This window comes from Ovis aries, chromosome 2 (genome assembly GCF_016772045.2).
Source record: "Ovis aries strain OAR_USU_Benz2616 breed Rambouillet chromosome 2, ARS-UI_Ramb_v3.0, whole genome shotgun sequence".
In the NCBI taxonomy this organism is placed as follows: Eukaryota; Metazoa; Chordata; class Mammalia; order Artiodactyla; family Bovidae; genus Ovis; species Ovis aries.
Window position 1 is genome coordinate 166574743 of NC_056055.1, and position 20448 is coordinate 166595190.

A 20448-nucleotide genomic window follows, 5' to 3' on the forward strand; every position below is an offset into this window, starting at 1 on the left:
TTCCTGGGTTGGGAAGATCCCCTGGAAAAGGGATAGGTCACCCACTCCATTATTCTTGGGCTTCCCTGGTGGCTCAGATGGTAAAGATTCTGCCTGCAGTGTGGGAGACCTGAGTTCGATCTCTGGGTTGGGAAGATCCCCTGAGGAGGGCATGGTAACCAACTCCAGTATTCTTGCCTGGAGAATCCCCATGGCAGAGGACCCTGGTGGGCTATAGCCCATGGGGTCACAAAGAGTTGGGCATGACTGAGCAACTAAGCAGAGCACAGATGCATTTAAAAAATAGTACTGCAGTTTGTAAATGATTTTTTAAGGTGGGGAAAATAATTTGGAGAAAAAAGAAAGGAAACAATTAGCTTTTATGCAACAGCTGATGTGCTGCTGTAGTGAGGATTGAGATCATTTTCCTAAGTCTGTGAGAATAAACACACAGTTTTCATTAAACATGCCTTTCCCATAACAGGTCCATAAGCATTTCCCATGACTCTGCAGTTGGGTATCTTGGCTGGAAGAGGATCTGGCCATTAGCAGGAGGGCTCTAGATATGCTGAGTCCAGCCGTGCTGAGAGACTTGGCGCCTTTATATGTTACTTCCTAATATGAACCCCAGCACAAAATGTCATCAGAAACCTACAGAAACATTGGACTTATATTCACATAAATTATTTCTGTACTGAGGTGCTTTATGCCAGAATTTAGCAAAAACAACACTTTGAGTAAACAGAATTGGCGTATAAATGTAAGAATATTAATCCAACAAAATGATCATAGAAAAATATAATCAACAGCACACACTTGTAAATCTTGTAGCGATGTGAGAGGTTTTTGTGCCTCTGAGTTTTGTTGAACATTTCCATAGAGTTCCTTTAAGCTGATATTACCAAAATGCTTTGAATTATCTGCCACTTTATGGAACTGTAGTCTTTGAGTTTCATTAAAACATTTAAGAATTATATTAATAATCATTATATGTGATTAGTGCTTATCTAGTGCTGAATATACAAATTCATTTTAAGAGAATACATTGGGACGATAAAATATAAGGCCAAATATGATTGCCCCGTCAGCAAAAACATGGTCTTATTTTATTAAAAATCACCAATAAAATGCCATGAACAAAACATACAGTTTCTGTTTACAGGCATTTTCAATTCTGCAATACCATGGTATCTGCATGCCACAAGACTATGTCTAGCAGGGTTTTCATTTTGCCTGGGGTATATACAGAAATAGAGAGGTATAAAATCCTTTTTTAAATGTGCACACATCTTATTATGCACAGCTTCCCCCAAAGTCCTATTTGGATTTTTGTTCTAATATGACGGTGCTTACACTGTCAGTACTGAGTATTTATAAGTGAGTCAAGGTTTCCAGAAAATGATGATAATTTAACTATTGGCAATAATAACATTATAACATTTTCAGTGATCCATTTGGCTCTAACTATTTATTAAATAATATTTATTCCTAAAATTCGTACTTACACAATTAAATGAGATTGTAACATGCAATAAGAGGACTTTTCTCTCTAAACTCTAATTGATTCCACTCCTCACAGATAACCTCTCCTTGTGTATTCTGCTTTTACTCTTTTCTATTCTCTCTCTGAACTCTCAGCTCAGCTCTCTGATGTATTGATATGCTTTTCCCCAAAGCTGCTCACTTTATCCACTCTCTCTACCCACTTGTCCCCTTCTTGTTATTCTCTCATTCCCTACTGATATGGGAATAATAGGATCCCAAGGCTGTCCTTACAGTATAATTAAAGTATGAATTTCCAGGAGTTGGAAATTGCAGACCATTTTTATTATGTTTCTATAATAAAGCCAGGTAACATTGAGAGAATTAAAATGGCTTTTCCCTAGCAGATAACTTGGTAAAGATTTCTTCCCTTGGTTCTATTGTTTTAAGAGACTGGGAGCTGAAAAGGGGAATAGATTCACCAATTCTTTTTCTGAAAACACCTCTATCTTTTACATGATATATATCCCCCTAGATCCTGGGAATATGTTGTAAACTTGTAACAGATGGTGATGAAGCTTCATATTTTTATACAATATAGTTTTTCAGATTCTGCATCTACTGTATGTAACTTCCAGGGAAAATGACCTTGAATGAATGAAGTCAGAGTCTGAAGGAAAAACACCCTACAGATAGGCTACCATAGAAATAACGAGTCAATTGGGTTTTGCTTTGTTCCCCTCAGTAAGATGAGATAATTTCAGATGAAAATTAGAATGTTGAAATACAGGAATCAAAGGTCATCTTAACACTGGAGGTGTGTCTGTTAATTGTTCCAGCAAAACTAGTTAGGCATATTCTGTGCTGAACAGATACACGTGGAAGATGGAACATCACCATTTGCAAGTAGTTTCACTGGGTAATGGGGGCTTACCAAAATTTGTTCTGGCACAACGTCTACCAGCATGAATGTTAGGAGGGTTCTAACACTGTGAGAACTGATATTTTATGAATGTTTTATCACTAGCGGGAAAACAAGAAGTTTGCAACTGAATCAACAACATGTCAGACAGCAAAATATTAAAAAAAAGAACATTAGTAGGAATTATTGATGTCCCTACTGTGAAAACAAACTGAAGTTAATAAGAAACTTGATCCTCTTAACTGATTAGCAACAGTCAGGTTTTAATTGCATGGCTTTCCAGACAAATCAAGTGGTGCTGTTAATGTGAGCATTGGTTGTGTAGAGGGTGCAGTATTGGGGGAATGGCTGTACATTCAGTTACCCACCTCTTTTTTCGACAGCTTCAATGCACTGCTTTACAAACCGTGGAACTGTGGAATTTTCACGTTCACACAGTGTGTGCAGATGAGAGCCAAAAATTTGATCTGCAAAAGAAACAAAGATGAGCTTCATTAAAATCCAAGCTTGCGTTGTTCTTTAATTTGATTCTGTTTCCATATCCACTGAATGATGAAATCTGCATCTTGCATTGGAATCGATTTTTGGCTTTAATTCCAAAGTGTCTGTTGCAGACATGCAAGGACCATAGCTCCGTCCTTTATGGAACAGGACTCTGGCCCTAGAGAAAGAAAATGAACACTCTGCCATCGATTAGGCAGGGATGACTGAGTAAGTTATAGTCTCTCTGGGCTTAATTTTGCTGTCTATAAAATAATGACTAGGAATTAAGAAAACTTCGACAAATTAATGAATCTTAGTGAATCGGTGTCTCAGTGTTTGAGAAGAAGTTTATCAACAATCATCAAAATTATGATGTTGCTAGTGTATTTAGATTCATTCAATGGCACAATGATATTTGAAAAAAGCAAGTTCCAGAAGATTTACTTTGAAGTGAATGTTTTCACGTTTCTCCTGCCTTGAATTTGCCCTTCCTCTAATCTAAGTATCCCTTTTCTTTTAGGGCTCAGCTCAGATGGTTCTTTCTCCACAAACTCTATCCGGAATTCCTATCAGCTTCATGTCTCCTGTAACATAGGTTCTTTGGAATACCAGTTTCTCAGGAGGTTAACAGGCAATTTGAGGGGGAAAGCCTGTAATCAAAATGATTTAGCAACACTGGGTTAAACAAAGTTAAACAGGTTTCTTTCATGTGTACTTATTTTCAGAGCCTGTGTTATGCCAATGTGCACTGGGAATCTCCAGGCAGGACTGAAGGATGCTCTAGTTCCCAAACTTATTTGAGTAAGATCCTTTTATTTCAAAGGGCATCTCTCCAGACTAATGTTTCCGAGAACACTGTGTGAAATTCTAGCCTAGCTCTCTCATTTGGAACATGATTTATGCTACGTTGCATTGTGTATTTTCGCTTATAATATATGGAATGTATTTTCTCAAAGCAAAGTCTTGCATGCTGCATTGCTTATACTGTTCTTTCGGTCAAGCACAGTTATGGGTCCATGGTGTTCACTTAAGGATTTTTTAAAAATTGTGATAAAATATACATAACATAAAATTTACCATTTTAACCACTTTTGTGTGTCCAGTTTAGTGGCATTAAGTACATGTGCACCGTTGTGCAACCATCACCACCATCCATTTCTGGAGCCTTTTTAAACAGCAGAGATGTTGATTATTGACAATGAAACAAATATTTAGTAGGTTCAAGGACTTTCCATCTCACATGCAATGAAATTTAATTCCTTGACATCACTACCAAGGCAGTAAACAACCTGACTTTCCACCAATTAACTGACTTCATTTGCTTCCTCTCTCCTCTCTCTGCTCATCAATTGCTGCTGCCATTCTGTCTACATCACTGATTCTTGTCCATGCCAAGCACACTTCTGCCTCAGGGACTTTGAACTTATTATTTCCTCTGTGTGGAAATCAATTACCCAGGTGATCAAATGTCACCCTCTTATTGTAGCCTTTCCTATCCACCTTTAAAAAAAACTGGCAACCTCTGCTGATAACAAATCTTCATGCTGCCCACAGCTTACTTTTCTTAGAGCACTTTACTCCATCTGACATATTAGATTGATATGTTTACTGGTTAGTTGCTCTCCTTGCTTAGAATGCAAAACCCAAGAGAGTAAGGACTATTCCTATTTTCTCTCTTACTGAATTCCCAGTAACTCAACACTCTTTGGCAAATACTAGAAGTTCAATAAATATTTATTGAATTATTGACTGTAAGACATCATCTTTTTCATCAGTAGAAGTTTTCAAAAATGTAAAACATATTTTTGGCACAGTTGCTGTTGTTCAGTCCCTCGGTCGTGTCTGACTCTTTGCGACCCTGTGGACTATAGCACGCCAGCTTCCCTGTCCTTCACTGTTTCCTGGAATTTACTCAAACTCATGTCCACTGAGTCAGTGATGTCATCAAATCATCTCATCCGCTGTCATCCCTTCTCCTCCTGCCTTCAGTCTTACCCAGCATCAGGGTCTTTTCCAATGAGTCAGTTCTCTGCATCAGGTCACCAAAGTATTGGAGCTTCAGCTTCAGCATCAGTCCTTACAATTAATATTCAGGATTGATTTCCTTTAGGATTGACTGGTTTGATCTCCTTGCAGTCCAAAGGATTCTCAAGAGTCTTCTCCAACACTACAGTTCAAAAACATCAATTCTTTGGTGCTCAGCCTTGTTTACGGTCCAACTCTCTCACCCATACATGACTACTGGAAAAACCATAGCTTTGACTATATGGACCTTTGTCAGCAAAGTAATATCTCTGCTTTTTAACATGCTTTCTAGGTTTGCCATAGCTTTTCTTCCAAGGAGTAAGCCTCTTTTAATTTCATGGCTACACTCACCATCTGCACTGATTTTGGAGCCCAAGAAAATAAAGTCTGTCACTGTTTCCATTGTTTCCCCATCTATTTGCCATGAAGTGATGGGACCAGATGAAATGATCTTCATTTTTTGAATGCTGAGTTTTAAGCCAGCCTTTTCACTCTCCTCTTTCGCCTTCATCAAGAGGCTCTTTAGTTTCTTTTTGCTTTCTGCCATAAGAGTGGTGCCATCTGCATATCTGAGGTTATTGATATTTCTCCTGGCAATCTTGATTCCACCTTCTGCTGCATCCAGCCCAGCATTTCTCATGATGTAATCAGCATTTAAGTTAAATAAGCAGGGTGACAATATACAGCCTTGATGTACTCCTCTACCAATTTTGAACCAGTCTGTTGTTCCATGTCTGGTTCTAACGGTTGCTTCTTGACCTGCATACAGGTTTCTCAGGAGACAGGTAAGGTGGTCTGGTATTTCCATCTCTTTATATTTTTAGCATAAGTGGGGGAAAATATAAGATGCAGCATAATAGAATGGTAAATGATATGTTATTCAAAGGGACAGTCAACACAGATTGTGGTGAGACTTCAAGGAAATCATGATTGTCATCAATTTCTTAGGAAAGGTGATGGCTTGAGTTGAGAACAACTCAGCAAGGAGGGGAAAAGTTAAGGCTAGAGCACTAATAATAATGCAATTTAATGTGGAAATGTGCATTTTTGTCCAAGAGATAGAAAGAAGACAAGCTCAAAACATGCATCAACATAATGTAGAGAAGTGGGAAATAATCATGAATATTTGCTTTGAATATCTGGTCTAGTAACAAAGATTCATTCAGACACAGTAAGTCACCAACTTACGAAAGAATAACATAAAATATTATTTAAGAAAAATAATCCAGAACTTCAGATTTGATCATTTAAACTGGTCAGAGATTATAGAAAGGAAGAATTGTTATACAAAATAAAATTGTTTAATGATAGTCATGATTCAAATAAATTTCAGAAATATGTACTGAGTATCCTCTATAGTTGAAGCAATGAGTAGGCATATTAGGGTGTGATAAAGATATCGAGAAGCTTATAATATTGTAGGGCTAACAGAAATATTCACTTAATAATAAATAGAATATATAGCAGGTATCACAAAAAGTACTTAGTGCAAAGAAAGACGTTCTAAAGTATAAAGTTTTTTTCTGTCATTTAGTGCAAAGGTGGTATGTGGGAAGGCAGAGGTTGGGGGGAGGGATTTATGGGATGGAGATCATTCAAGAAAGATAGATTCTTAAATGAAGATGGTGCTAAAGTCTGGAGAAAGGTTTCTTTCTTTCTTTTTTTTCTGATAGGTAGATACAGGAAAATGAAAAAGATGAAAATATTCTACTGTATTTACCCCTTCACTCATTCTGTTATTTAAAAGAAATCCTAAATGCCTGCTCTGTGTCAGGAGCTAGGAAAGGCACTGATCGCACAATAACAAAGGCTCCTTTCCAGTGCTCTAAAGTTTCTTGTCTAGTGGTGACATCATATAAGTAAATAAGAACATGTCATCCTGAAGTATACTATTCCCAGGGAAGCACAGATCCAATGGGAACATGCTAGAAGGAGCATCTGAACAGCCTTGAGCACTCATGGAAGGCTTCCCAGAAAAGAACTGAGTCCTCAAGGTTAAGTAAGACTTAGCTTGGAGATGTAAGGAAGAGAACAAACAGGGCATTTGGGGAGGATGAAGGAGAGGTAAACAATCAGTGACGAGAGAGTGATGAGAAGAATCATCTTGGTGTGATTGTACAAAGGGAAACATACACTTTTTCTTATTTAGAGAAATCTTCATGTATGAAGCTTTAAGAGGAAGTAAAGTTTGTGTTATGAGGAGTCTTAACTAGTAAGTCAAGCGGGCATTTATCTGAGAGCGTGAAAATGTGGCTGATTTGTTATACATTTGCCATTTCCCTCCCAACTTCTTTCTTATTTTAGAGTCCACTTATAAGACAGATTCTGATGTTCAAATAGTCTCCAATGACTTCTGCTTCCTTTGTAGCTTTCAGTTCAGTTCAGTGCAGAAGCTCAGTCATGTCCAACTCTATGTGACCTCATGGACTGCAGCACACCAGGCTTCCCTGTCCATCACCAACTTCCAGAGCTTGCTCAAATGCATGTCCATTGAGTTGGTGACGCCATCCAACCATCTCTTCCTCTGTCGTTCCTTCTCTTCCTGCCTTCAATCATGTAAATTTAGTTAGTTTAAAATTAAAGAGTTCTGGTTGGTAAAATGCAAGGGGATATGACTTGGGAAACTGAAAAAGATTTTTTTTTCCTGATGAAAGGAGAGGGGAACATGAAAGCATTCTTTTTTCCTTCATGAACATCAACGTGCAACTTTGCAATGCCTGGAACTACTGCTGCAATCTTGTCACCATGAGACAAGAAGTCTGCAAGCCAAAGCTAAACATGATTAAAAAAAAGAAGCTACAAAGATCTGAGACCTCAGTGATATTGTTGAACTTCTAAACCTGTCCTAAAACACTTTCTCTATATTTCTTATATTATGAGATAATAGAAACAATTTTTAACTGGATATTCTATCACCTGTAACCAAAATATTCATAACCAAATGGGGGGGCACAGATCGTGGTGAAGACTGAACACAAAATATCTGTTTGAGAAGCTAATGTGGTTATGTATGCAGATGTTATGAAGACCAGAATCAGGATAGGTTTGTGGTAAATTTAGTCATCACTGAGAATTCTTCTCCTCTTTTCGGAATTAGATTTATACTTTCACCACCTTTGCTATCTGACTGTGTGGTAAAATTCACGAGTGGATGACATTTATTTCCTTCATTTCACTGATAGAGGGCTTGCGCATATGATTACTTTGGACAATGTAGCCTGTGTAGAAATGACTATGTTTCAGTTCAACACTGAGGTCTTCAGACACGCTACAGATATCTATGCTTACTTCTCTGTTACTGCCAAATCAAGAGTTTCCCTGGGTACCAGCTCCCCTTTCAGTCTGGGCTCCAGAGTAAATACATATAGCACAGAACTGAGGCTGACCCTCATTGAGGAGACAAGTCTAGTCAAACCTACAATGTAAAGCAGAGCTGTCCATTCAAGCCACAGACACATGAAAAATAAGTGCTTCTTGCTGTTTGCCACTGAAATTCTGTTTGTTAGGCAGCAACAGCTTACTGATAAAGAATGATAACAAGAGACTGGAGTTTTGGTGATCTAAGCTGTGCTGTGAGAATGAAAACAAAGAGACTTGATAGGACATGGAAACCAAAACTGGGGAGCAAATAAATAGAGAAAAAATTCTAAATTTGGTTAGAATGTGGACTTATACATCCATTTAGAGTCAATCCTAAGGAAGAGACTCAGAAGAAATTTATCTCACCTTAAAATTTAAAGTCATTATGTTTTATGTTATATTATGGCACTTATTATTACGTATTCTCTACAGATCAGTTCAAATCTATTTAATTCAATTCAGTGTATATTTCATGAGCACCTACCATATACTGAGCACTGTAAAGAATTTGAAGATTGACATTCATTCATAACTATCTATTACATGCCCACTGTAGCCTAGACATTGCACTCCATCCTGAAGATGCAATGATGTATGAAGCATGATCTCCTACAGTCTGGGCGGAAGAACAGTTCTCACAATTATAATATGATGCAATTAGTGCTATTATAAGGGTGTTTATTCAGAGAAGGCAATGGCACCCCACTTCAGTACTCTTGCCTGGAAAATCCCATGGGTGGAGGAGCCTGGTAGGCTGTAGTCCATGGGGTCACTAAGAGTTGGACACGACTGAGCAACTTCACCCTCACTTTTCACTTTCGTGCATTGGAGAAGGAAATGGCAACCCACTCCAGTGTTCTTGCCCGGAGAATCCCAGGGACCAGGGAGCCTGGTGGGCTGCCGTCTATGGGGTCACACAGAGTCCGACACGACTGAAGTGACTTAGCAGCAAGGGTGTTTATTAATAATAGCAAAGACTTATTACATCCAGCCAGGCAAAGTTCAAAGTATTTTATTCTAACTTACTTGATCTTCATAGTAATTGTAATACTTTGGTGGTAGACACTATTATCATCCTGATTTTATAGGAGTGGAAACTGAGGCACAAAGATATTGAATCATTTGCCTATAGTTACAAAACATCAGGCTCTAGATGGAAAAAAAAAAAAAAAAGATAAGGACCTAACTCAGACAACAGAGAGATGCAGTGATTCTGTGGATTTGCAGACAGGATGCAGGAGGTGAGCTCACCCACTAGGCAAAGAGGATTTAAGTTTTTTGCTTTGTTAAAGGAGATTAAGATGCAGAAACCCAAGGGTTTGGAGAAGAATAGAGAGATTGATATTTAGGAGTTAGGATAGGTGTTTCAGAACAGAATGTTGATGAGAAATCAAGGTGAAATTAAGAGGTTATTGGTGATCATAAGTAAAATGGCTTTTGTCGAATGAAACGGAAAAGCAGAGGCTTGTGGTCAAGATTTGAAGGGAAAGTGAGAAGTAGAGACAGCAAATAGACTTCTTTTTAGCACGTTAGTGATGAAGATTCACTAATTATAAGGAAAGACAGGATTTGGGGAAGGATTTTGAGTAGGGTGGAGAACAGAAAGTTTCCATTGCAAGGTATTTTTGATTTTTTGATTGCCAGAATGCTCTAGAGAGGGTGAGGGGCACTGCTGGCTACTTTCAGTTATTCTGAGGCCAGAGGTGGGGGAGGTGCATTACTGCCACTTACTGGGTGGTCCAGGTAAGTGCAGGCAATCCCTCATGGGGAGAGAAAACAACCCTTCCCAGATTGCCAACAGCGCTCTGGGGGAAAAAAGAGTTGATATATGTTGAACTTCATTAGATAGAAGGGAAATGTTTGCTTTCACTGGTTACCAGAAAAGTAAAAAAGAAAAAAAAAATCACCTCATTTATATCCTGACTTTAAAGTGGCTACGCTCACCCAGTAAGGTATGGCTCTGTAGGAGGACCTAGCCTTCCAGGTTAAAACAAAAAGTGAAAGTGTTAGTCGCTCAATCCAGTCCCACTCTGCGAACCCCATGGATGGTAGCCCACCAGGTTCCTCTGTCCATGGAATTCTCTGGGCAAGAATACTGGAGTGGGTAGACATTCCTTTTGGGGATCTTCCTGACCCAGGAATCAAACCCGGGTCTCTTGCATTGCAGGCAGATTCTTTACCATCTGAGCCACCAGGGGAGCCCATACCTTCTGGGTAAACCTGATTAAATTAATGGTAGTCCTGTGACCTAAGCTGGGTCAGTGCAAGTCTCCCTCCAAAAGTTTTAGAATTGGGATGCTACATACTGAGGTGGTATCAGAGATACTCTGCTCCAGGGACACTGAGGGACAAAGGGGGCCATTTGGCGAGATGGCTATGTGCAATGAGTGAGTGTGCACAGAAACGAATTGCAGAGGGAAGTGAATGAAGCAGAGACACCTCAGCTCCTCACTTCCTGATACTTCTATAGGATGTCACATATACACCACATACATGATGCACCCTATATGGTTGCCATGGGGAGCATTAGATATTAGAAGGTGCTGGGCTTCCCTGGTGGCTCAGACAGTGAAGAATGTGCCTGTAATGCAGGAGACCCGGGTTCAATCCTTGGGTCAAAAAGATCTATTGGAGAAGGGAATGGCTACCTACTCTAGTATTCTTGCCTGGAAAATCCCATGGACAGAGGAGCCTGATGGGCTATAGTCCATGGGGCCACAAAACCACAAAGAGTCGGACCTGACTGAGTGACTAACACTAACGCTTTCAGTTTAATGCAGCCAAACAAATTTGGCAAGAACATGGACATAGCCCCATCCACAACGTTCCAAAAGAGGGCTTACAATCAGAGGAGAAGGTGCCAGGAGTGGAAATAGCTCAGTGAGACCCACTGTTATGGGTGACGCTGGTTAGGATGAGTATGTTGCATGTCTACTGGTTTTGCTGGCCTTGGAACTATTCTTCTAGCTTCCAGTACGAGCACTCTGGTTTTCTTATGGGAGTGATACTTTCTCATATTGCTGCCATTTGTTTTGAGTAGTGCTGACCCCACCAGCTCCAGCTCTAGCAATAAACATGCACTTCTTCCCTTGGCCACAGGGACATGAACATGTGTTCAGATATGAACACATGATCCAAGTGGATCTGGTCTCCCAAATTCTGAGGGCTTTTTCTTTTTTTTTTTTTTTAAAGTGCTACTGGAAAAAAGGAGCCCTCTTTCTGCAGGAATTGGTAAACTCTAAGGATATGAGTCTGAGCTTCTAGAAGTTATACTGCCAGCTTCTGGGAAAACATACTGGAGGATTAAGCAGAATGGAAAAGAGAGCTGAGGGATGGAGAAGATAAAGATTTGATAGCATTTTGTGCCCACAGGTCCAGTCATGATTGAAGCTATCCTCGTCTCTTTGACTTTTCAGGCAAGTAGTCCAATAAATTCCATTCTTACGTTTGCAGTTTGAACAAGTTTCTATCAACTACAACTTTAAAAAAAAAATGACTGCAACATGAGCTTTTAACATTACACGGTGAAGTATATAATGTGGAGGAGATGATGATGCACTTGAAATGACTTTGTAAAATCAAAAGTCCTAACAAAGTAAATCATAGAGATTTAGCTAAGACATTATTGTACAGTTTAGGGGCCATTGTAGGATTGCCACCCATCTGTAAATCTGATACAGATTTCAGAGTTTGATACACCAAGGAAGACCATTAAATTATAGGAACATGTTTGAACCACAGAATCTTCTATCTTGAAATTGTGTAAGGAAAGGGGGAGGGAGAAAGAAGGTGTTTTGTTTTCCTGGCAAGCATTGATGACCTAGCTTTTGCCCCCTAAACATCTATGTCTGCTATCCTGGCACAACGTTAAGGATTATTTCTGCTTTCCCCCTCCTTATGGCATTCCGAAAAAGGAAGCAGTCCTGGAACCCTGAGTTCCCGGCTCCCCACCTATAGTTCCATCTGTGGGCTCACTGGTAATCCTTTCTTCCTCTCTTAACAACTTTTTGTATTTAGAAAACACCTCTTGCTAGGGGTGCCAATATTTTTGGAATGTTCTGCACATGCCCATGGCCTTGGCTGGTGTGATCATTACATCTTTGTTCTCCTGCTTCAGCGCTTGTACCAGGGGTGGCAGGCAACACATTGGTTGGAGAAAGTCCATTTTCTGTAATTTTTCTTTGAAAGCATCTTTTGGTGAGAAAAACAAATAGACCTTCCACATGACTGCACTTACAAAGCATGTTGTTTACATAATGAATTAGAGTTTAACTAGAGAATGGTGGTTTTTAATCTTTCAGCACTCAAACTTTTGACCGATTTAGTTAGTTCATCAGCATAACCAGGTTAAGTCTCCCAGATTACAAATTAGCTTCATTCTCCCTCATCTCTGCTATATATTTTTTGACAAATTATGGAAAGAACAGCCAGTAATGGGATCTTTGTCAGTTAGATTCCAAATGAATCAAAACTACGAGGAAAACTACTCAATAGAGGCAGTTAAATGTTCAAATAATGTGACGGTGTTATCATCATTTATGCAGGGAGACAGTCTCCACATGCTTTTCAAAATGATGTTATTCTGCTATCAGGAGAGAGGCTCATTGCAGCTACTCTAGTAAATTCTGAAGCAGAAAAACAAAGCCCATAGAACTATACACATGAAGAAATAAAGAGAGGAAGAGAAAACAATAATAAAAAACTGAACTGTTCAAACACTCACACACACACATTGGACAGTTATTTTGGTAACGAGGCATATTCATTGAAGATTTTGGCTACAATAGAAAAAAAAAGCACTGTGGTTATCTTAAGCAAAGAAACATTTATTCAAATGATGTCAAAGGATGGGAGTAGGAGGAAACTCAAAGAATTTACTGGGAACCAAAAGTAATTTTAAAAGGCAGTATACTAAAGAGTAAAAAGTAATAAAGAAGGTGAAGTGCCAAAGAATTGATGCCTTTGAACTGGAGAAGACTCCTGAGAGTCCTTTGGATAGCAAGGCGATAAAACCAATCAATATTAAGGGAAATCAACCCTGAATACTCATTGGAAGAACTCATGTTGAAACTGAAACTTCAGTATTTTGGTCACCTGAGGCGAACAGTTGACTCATAGGAAGAGCCACTAATGCTGGGAAAGATTGAGGGCAGAAGGAGAAGAGGGCATCAGAGGATGAGATGGCTGGATGGCATCACCAATGCAATGGACATGAACTTGGGCGACTGAACAACAACAAAAGTAATTTATAACTGAATCATTTTGCTGTATCTGAAACTAGCACAATATTGTTAATCAATAATATTGCTGTTCAGTCACCCAGTCATGTCTGACTCTTTACAACCCCATGGTCTGTAACACACTAGGTCTCCCTGTCCCTCACCATCTCCTGGAGTCAGCTGTCTGCATCAGTGACCAAAATACTGGAACTTCAGCTTCAGCATCAGTCCTTCCAACAAGCATTCAGGGTTGACTTCCCTTAAGATTGACTGGTTTGATCTCCTTGCTGTCCAAGGGATTTTCAGGAGTCTTCTCCAGCACCACAGTCAGAAGATATCAATTCTTTGGCACTCTATCTTCTTTATGGTCCAGCTCTTACAACCATTATGTGACCACTAGAAAGACCAAAGCTATCAGCAGATTAATGTCTCTGCTCTTCAACACACTGTCTAGGTTTGCCATAGCTTTCCTGCTGAGAAGCAATCATCTGATTTCATGGCTGCAGTCACCATTTGAGTGATTTTAGAGCCCAAGAAGAGGAAATCTGTCACTACTTCTGCCTCTTCCCCTTTTGTTTGCCGTAAAGTAACGGGGCGGGATGTCATGATCTTAGTTTTTTTGTTTTTTTTTTTTTAAAATATTTAGTGTTAAGGCAGCTCTTTCACTCTCCTCCTTCACCCTCATCAAGAAGCTCTTTAATTCCTTCACCCTCAAGAGGCTCTTTAGAATAGAAATCAACTATATTTCAAAATAAAATAAAAGAAGTTAGATTAAAAATAAAAGCAATTTATTAATTCTTCAAATAAATTACTGCAGGTGAGGGGCCAGTCTTAGAAAGACTTAATCCAAAGTTCTCAGGAGAGCCAGTAAGTAAGAAAAAGGAAATACAGCAACTGTCTTGCTGTCCTGTGACCTTGAGAGGGATAGGATGCTATTTGCATTGTCACCCCCCCACCACCACTAATGTCCTAATGACTTCTGTTCATCAGTTACTCAATATTTGAAGTTCTAATATATAATGTCCAAGTGAATGAGATTTTGTCTAAAAAATGGGTTGGAATGAGAAAAATACAACCTTTGTAGCTTCCTTAGTAGGTAGCATTCACTAGGAAGTTTTCTCCCTCTAAAATGCCGCAGACACAGGTAGATCATTTCCCAATAGGCTGCCATAAGGACAGGGCAGTGGCTGATGGAGGACAAAAATAATATTCTCAGGATGGGTAATTTCAGCAATTTAGGTGATTTCATCCTTTGACTTTAAACTGTTAAGTGACATGTAGTTTCCTTTTGTGAGTATGTTTCCAGACCAAAACTTTTAGATTACTTATCAAGGAATCCTATCTCTATTCTTATATTTTCTCTACTTCCATTCTTGCATTTCTCTTTTCCTTACCTTTAAAATACTCTCTATATGAACCTCCATCATATAATTCTGCCACAACTTCACTGAATAAGAAATACGTGATTTAAATTAAGTACTGTAGTATACTGATGGCTTATGTCTTTGCTTTTTACTACACAGATATCAAAAGTTGCGCTGATTCTCTGCTGAGTCTCTTAATATACACTGGAAGTAAATCTCTCTCATTGCTTTGTTTACTCATGATTTTTTTCCCTCATAAGTGGCAAGTCCAAGAAAAAGCTTAATTATTTTAACTTTCAAGTAGTTTGGAATCTAAATAAATAGGAATTTTAAGTATATACACGTCTGTGTATAGTTCTTCCCACATGTTTATTCATATTTTTGTATCTCATCTGATCTAACAGACTTTAAAGTCGCTCGCAGAAAATGATAATGTCTACCCTGGGAAGACTGGCCTGGAGGAGACTGATCGAGGCTCTAGGGAGAAGCCCTCCCCCAACAAAGGAAGGCTGGGATCTGGAACCTCCAGTCAACGTTGGACAGTTGCTTCAAGGGTAGCACCCTTTGACAAGGTCAGCCAAAGATGAGGATCAGAGCCAGACTGGCTGCCATTCAAACAGTATGGAGAGTCTTTCCCCAGTCCTTTCCATTTTTCCTCCTCCTTCTCTTTTCAGGCTTTCAGCAGTCTCCACCTTTCACAGTTACACTCTCAACCTCAAACAAGACTTCTATAAAGCATCCTTTGGCCCTTCCTTTTAAGCTCCCAAACACTTATTAAAAACAGATCTCAACTCCATTTGAACCAAGTGATGCAATGCACATATTGGTGGGTCCACCAGCTAGAAAGACACCTTCAGCTTAAATGAAGAGTTTATGAACTCAAATATAACAACGAGTATATCTTTTTTCTATATTTGTCTCCCTTAGGCCAATTTTTGTCCTATATTTCTTTTCTGTGCTTACCTAAAGCAGCACAACATATAAATTACACACACACACACACACACACACACACACACACGCTCCACCACATGTGTGTGCACAGAATCACAACACAGAGAACGGCTTGACCAAGTGGATATTACTGCATTTTTGTATTCATCCATTCAATCAATCCATCCTTGAGTATTTTTCAATGCCTAAAGAGGATGGAATAATGAACAGGACATTCTCTGTCTTTACACACTCTGTATGTAAATGGGGGAAACAAGCACATACGCACATTAATATATCATATGGTGATAGGTGCTATGAGAAAATAAAGCATGCCAGGGAGATAGAGAGCAAAAGAGAAGTGTTATCAGAGAAAACTTTTTAGCGGTAATGGCACTGAGCAGAGACCCAAGAAGTGAAGGCATGAGCCATATCAATATGTAGGTAGAACATTTAATCAGAGGAGCAGCAAGGGAGAGTAAGTGGGGTAACTTGGAGGAGCAGCAGGAAGGCTGGTGTGACTGAAGTGAAATGATAAACAGGAAGTATGGTTGAAGATGAAATTGAAAACGTAGCCTGGTGGACGAAGCAGGTGGAACCCTATAGGTCACAGGAAGAAAAATACATATGATTTTAAGTATGATTTTATTCTAAGTTATTGGAAATTACTGAGCAAGGAAGTTATGTACAATGATTTATGTTTTTAAATAATCTTTCTAGTTGCTATGTGCAAACTGTATTTAAGAGGGTGAGGAAAAGAAGCAGAGAGGTCAGCTAGAGAGCTGGTGAGATAGTTCAGGGAGAGATTCTGGTCTTAGATAGGGTGGTGACAATGGAAGTAAATAAAAGTGATTGAATTGAGAATATATTTTTAAGGTGGGATTTGCTAAGCTGGAATCAAGATTGCTGGGAGAAATATCAATAACCTCAGATATGCAGATGACACCACCCTTATGGCAGAAAGTGAAGAGGAACTAAAAAGCCTCTTGATGAAAGTGAAAGTGGAGAGTGAAAAATTTGGCTTAAAGCTCAACATTCAGAAAATGAAGATCATGGCATCTGGTCCCATCACTTCATGGGAAATAGATGGGGAAACAGTAGAAACAGTGTCAGACTTTATTTTTGGGGGCTCCAAAATCACTGCAGATGGTGACTGCAGCCATGAAATTAAAAGACGCTTACTCCTTGGAAGAAAAGTTATGACCAACCTAGGTAGTATATTCAAAAGCAAAGACATTACTTTGCCGACTAAGGTCCGTCTAGTCAAGGCTATGGTTTTTCCTGTGGTCATGTATGGATGTGAGAGTTGGACTGTGAAGAAGGCTGAGCACCGAAGAATTGATGCATTTGAACTGTGGTGTTGGAGAAGACTCTTGAGGGTCCCTTGGACTGCAAGGAGATCCAACCAGTCCATTCTGAAGGAGATCAACCCTGGGATTTCTTTGGAAGGAATGATGCTGAAGCTGAAGCTCCAGTACTTTGGCCACCTCATGCGAAGAGTTGACTCATTGGAAAAGAGTCTGATGCTGGGAGGGATTGTGGGCAGGAGGAGAAGGGTACGACTGAGGATGAGATGGCTGGATGGCATCACGGACTCAATGGACATGAGTCTGAGTGAACTCCAGGAGACAGGGAGGCCTGGTGTGCTGGGATTCATGGGGTTGCAAAGAGTTGGACACGACTGAGCGACTGAAATGAACTGAACTGAACTGAACTGAACTGATAGATGGGAAAGAATAGCATGGAGAGAGACCCCCACTGGCAAATAGCAGAAACATTTCCTAGAATTGAGAATACATGGTAGCTTGGGAGGCAAGGATGGCTCTAGAAAACTGTGAGATGTCTTACCGAACATCCCAGGAGATGTCAAATAGATGTTTGAATGTGCAAGTCTGGGGTTTCAATGGTCTGGAGTTTGAAGTACTAAGTTTAGAAAATCTACCGTAGGAATTTGAAACCACAGGGCTGGAATATTTCAGCCCTGGAATATCTGAATAGTGCTTAGTAGTCTAAGAAGGAAAAGGAAAAGAGAAGAGAAGTCCAAAGACTTAACACAGGAGTAGCCCAACATCTGGAGGCTGGTGTGAGGGGCAGTCTTCACTAAAGGAGCACCCAGTGGCATAAGAGTTTCCACGAGAAGGAATGAGGAATTGTAAATAAATAGGAATTTTAAAACCGCTGAAAGATTTCACGCCCTCCGTCCCTTCTTTCCCACTCTCTTTAAAGCAGAGTGAAGTTAAGATGCTCTTTAGTCCACCAGAGACAATTCATAGTCTCCTTGGAAGGTATTAAAATGCTCAAACAATGAAATTATCGTGTGGGGATAAACAGAAAAGAGGACTGATTCAGAATGAGGAAGACAGAAATGGATTTATGGAGTTGGTAACTTTGAGCTGGAAGATTAAAAATAAATAGAAGTTTACTAGGAAGAGGAAGCTAGAAAAGAATACTCAAGGTGAGGAAGCTTTATACAAGAGAACAACATAAACAAAAATTTTCCTCTTTCCTAGAGAAATAGATGTATTTCTGTTGCCTCATATTACATTCCCTTCTGGATGCCAAGTAAAAATAAGTGAATGAAGGAACACATGAATAAGAGAAGACAATCTATAGAGAAAAGTGACTTTTATGCAATGACTGTTTCATGATAGCTTTTGAGTAACTGGAGCCAATTATACAGAGTGAAGTAAGCCAGAAAGAAAAACACCAATACAGTATACTAACACATATATATGGAATTTAGGAGGATAGCAATGACGACCCTGTATGCAAGACAGGGAAAGAGACACAGATGTGTATAACGGACTTTTGGACTCAGAGGGAGAGGGAGAGGGTGGGATGATTTGGGAGAATGACATTCTAACAGGTATACTATCATGTGAATTGAATCGCCAGTCTATGTCTGACGCAGGATGCAGCATGCTTGGGGCTGGTGCATGGGGATGACCCAGAAAGATGTTATGGGGAGGGAGGTGGGAGGGGGGTTCATGTTTGGGAATGCATGTAAGAATTAAAGATTTTAAAATTTAAAAAATAAAAAACTAAAATTAAAAAAAAAAAAGAAATGTATTTCAGTTTAGTTTACATTAATGCACTTTGGATGATCAACATTACCAAATTTTGCTTAGCAAAGGCTGATTATTTACATTTTGGGTTGACAATATTTTCTGTTTTTCCTTCGCCTATCCTCATTTTATTAGCATTACTGAGGGGTCTATCAAAGGAAAAGGGAATAAAATTTAAAGATGTCAAACTTTGCTACTTTAGCCCTATTTGTGTACAGTTTATGGTTTTAAACTAGAAAACTGTCCATGGAGCTTAACTGCTCAAGCATACAACTTATTACAATTACTCTGAAGTTAAAACTTTTGTTACTATGGAATCAGTACTTTTATTTCTGCTTGAGTGATGAGGATAAGAAGAAAACTTTATACATGAAATTTATTCAGATATTTGATTGAATTAAATCTAAATGATTTAATAAAATTACCTTTTAGCCTATTCTATTAGGGACTAAAGCTGGTAATGTCATTCAGTGATTGATAAAAGTTGAAAGTTTCTTTTAGGGTGGAGAAGGTGTGGAAATTGTGACTCACTCTGGATTAAGTAAAATCTAGGAAATAACACTGTACTCTTCCTAATATCAGCATAGATTTGTTAGAATCCCAGGTGGTAAGACTTCAATTTATTTGCATGAATGCATAGTTCAATAAGAAAAGATTTAAATTTAGTTGGAGTAAAACTGCTTAATGATTTCAAATATTACTTGTAATATTTTAATATAATGGGTTTGAATATCTATAATGGAGTCTCTTTCATTTGGGTCTTAAGGGTGTTCTCACAGCTACTAATGCTGAGTGCTAGGTACATGCTGAAGTACCTAAGAGGAAAGCACTTTAGGTTAAAAGCACTTTCTCTTCTCAGCCTTGGGTTAAAAGCTATTTCAGGATTCTGTTAAAGGCATTCTTTGGTCCTCAGCTTCAGCTTAAAAGCAGCTTTGATGAAAAGTGCTTTGAGGCAGGTAAAGGATTTGATAATAAACCATATTAAGAGCTGGGGAACAGTGTGGTTCTGTGGAAGTGTTGGCTAGCTCCGTGGAGGTGTGGCGTATATCCTGTGCAGGTTTGCCTGCTCTCTGTTGTCCACTAATTATTTTATGCAAAGAAATTGAAAAACATTTCCAGGAATGTAACTGGAGAGAAGGGGTTAGGAGCCCAAATTAGTAGGCCATGGTGCACACATTTCCGAAAACATATTGTCTCTTTTGGGGCTTCCAGTCAAACATGGTGTGTATTTCTTTCTCAGCCCTTAACTGTAGAAAGTGACCCTGCACTAACATTTCTAAAACAGCTTATCCTGTCTCAGGGCTGTCCACAGAACTGAATAAATAGATATCTCATCGGAAGATGGGCTTCCTTGGTAACTCAAGAGGGTAAAGAATCTGCCTGAAATGCAGGAGACCCAGGTTCGATCCCTGGGTTGGAAAGACTCCCTGGAGAAGGGAATGGCTACCCACTCCAGTATTCATGCCTGGAGAATACCATGGACAGAGGAGCCTGGCGACCTATAGTCCATGGGGTCACAAAGAGTCAAACACAACTGTGTGACTAACACTTTCACTTTCATTGGGAGATGCACTTTGCATACAGTACATTTTCTGGGTTTATTTCATACACTTCAC

The 20448-nt window shown here is 39.2% G+C and overlaps 1 protein-coding gene across 4 annotated transcripts in view; it reads right to left on the bottom strand.

Moving 5' to 3' along the window:
• The window catches only part of ARHGAP15 (Rho GTPase activating protein 15), a 700830-nt gene that overhangs the window by 246366 nt on the left and 434016 nt on the right, over positions 1-20448 (bottom strand). For all 4 annotated transcript variants that reach the window (XM_042243922.2, XM_027964991.3, XM_060410067.1 and 1 more), the window contains one exon: positions 2752-2850. In XM_042243922.2, coding sequence (XP_042099856.1) covers positions 2752-2850 — 99 coding nt within the window. The remainder of the gene's footprint in view (positions 1-2751; positions 2851-20448) is intronic.